Source organism: Formica exsecta, unplaced genomic scaffold, assembly GCF_003651465.1.
Source record: "Formica exsecta isolate Colony F162 unplaced genomic scaffold, ASM365146v1 scaffold735, whole genome shotgun sequence".
In the NCBI taxonomy this organism is placed as follows: Eukaryota; Metazoa; Arthropoda; class Insecta; order Hymenoptera; family Formicidae; genus Formica; species Formica exsecta.
In genome coordinates this window covers 6046-7893 of record NW_021853501.1, presented here as the reverse complement: position 1 = coordinate 7893, position 1848 = coordinate 6046, and the positions used below count along the sequence as shown (strand labels likewise).

General features: G+C 30.1%; 1 protein-coding gene across 2 annotated transcripts in view; it reads left to right on the top strand.

The window, feature by feature from the left end:
• Positions 1 to 1546, top strand: part of LOC115243814 (sphingomyelin synthase-related 1-like) — a 2860-nt gene extending 1314 nt beyond the window's left edge. For both annotated transcript variants that reach the window (XM_029821060.1, XM_029821061.1), the window contains exons 5-7: positions 1 to 99; positions 221 to 375; positions 504 to 1546. In XM_029821060.1, the coding sequence (XP_029676920.1) occupies positions 1 to 99; positions 221 to 375; positions 504 to 904 (655 nt within the window). In that variant the 3' untranslated portion in view covers positions 905 to 1546. The remainder of the gene's footprint in view (positions 100 to 220; positions 376 to 503) is intronic.
• Positions 1547 to 1848: the final 302 nt, after the last annotated feature.

Here is a 1848-nt window from a genome sequence, read left to right as displayed (position 1 = left end):
CCTGCTGAGATGCGTAACAATGCTCATTACTTCGTTATCGGTGCCGGGTGCGCATCTACAATGCCAACCGCGCAAAGTTCCAGATGAAGATTGGTCAAGGTGAGAGCAAAAAGGAGAGAAAGAGATATAAAGCATATTATAATATATAACACACACACACACACACACACATTCTTTCTCTAAATAAAAATAATATATATTTATGTCTTATTTTCTTTAGTGCTGCATATGTCGAGTTGTATAATAAAATAGCAATGGCTTATGTTATTTGGCGAGGTGCTGGTATGTCTATTCAAGGTGTCAGAACTTGTGGAGATTATATGTTTAGTGGGCATACAGTAGCATTAACTATGCTTAATTTTTTCATCACGGAATGTAAGTAATAATATTTATTATTCTACTTTTTTCTACTTATGTCTCTTTATCATTCTACCTTTTCATTAAAAAAGCTATGATTTATAATTATTTATACATTCTGACAAGTTTTGTTTTCTTCATTACAGATACCCCGAGAAACTTGTATTTTCTGCATATTTTCACATGGATGCTCAATATGTTTGGTATTTTCTTTATCTTGGCGGCGCATGAACATTACTCCATTGACGTTTTCGTAGCGTTTTATATAACTTCCCGATTGTTCCTTTATTATCATACTCTGGCGAATAATCAAGCATTGATGCAGCGTGACTCGAATAGAACCAGAATCTGGTTTCCGTTATTTAGTTTTTTTGAAGCGTCCGTTGATGGTATTGTTCCTAATGAATACGAATCACCGTCCTTGATAGTTTGCAATTTGGTGGGCACAGGAAAGAACATTTGGCAATGCATACGGTCTTGGATTTATCTCCGAAAAACGCAATGCAACATAAACGGCAACTTAAGCAGCACAAAGAAAGAACGCTAATGTCGAACCAGTTCTTTTTTTTCTCTTTTTTGTTATTTCTATGTGTATTGTATTTTTAAGATAAATATGCAATGCGGAAGACCCTTCATTGATTTCTCTTGCTCGATTGTGATTATATATATATATATAAAAACGTGATAGATATATGAAAAATAGATATATGAATTCAAAAAAAGTGATTCTATGCTATATATTTATCTTTTAATAATATTGACTATTTATTTGACAAATCCGTTTATACGCTAAAGTAATATTGAGCGAGATGTAATATTGATTCTAAATATTTATTTTTGCGATATGGTTATATACATTACGATACCGAAAGAGATTAAAATAATATTTAATATAGTTAATTATATATAATATGGTTAAAACTTCTATTAACATAGAAGTTATGCATATAATAATTTATTTATTAAGAAGAGAGCCTCCAAAGACAGATCATAGTGTATAAAATATTATGCTAAGGTTCAAAATATTATGCTAAGGTTTAGCATGCGTTTTCCAAGCATGTTGTATCATCTATAAGACTTTCTTATTTTTTTATAATTGTATATATACCATTGTCCATATAACATTGCTCATATGTGAATACTTTTGTTTCCTTTTTTTATAATACAGAAAGAAAGTTGTATCAAGGAACGATTGCACATTGTGATAAACTTACAAAAACCCCACATTTTATCAAGAATGTTTAATGAATTTTGACAGCAAGACCAAGTTAATAATAACAGTAGTTTAAAATCCTATATTGGACATACCTTTAAAAATGATTTTTTTTCTATTGTATAACATTTACATGAGAAAGTGTATGTTATAATATTATGCATTCCTGATACCTGATAGAATTGATAACTTAAGACACATTAGAAGATAGATGTGGTGGTATTACTAAGCAGAGGCTGAAAATATAATAACATGACTCTCCTAATGTAAAAATATAT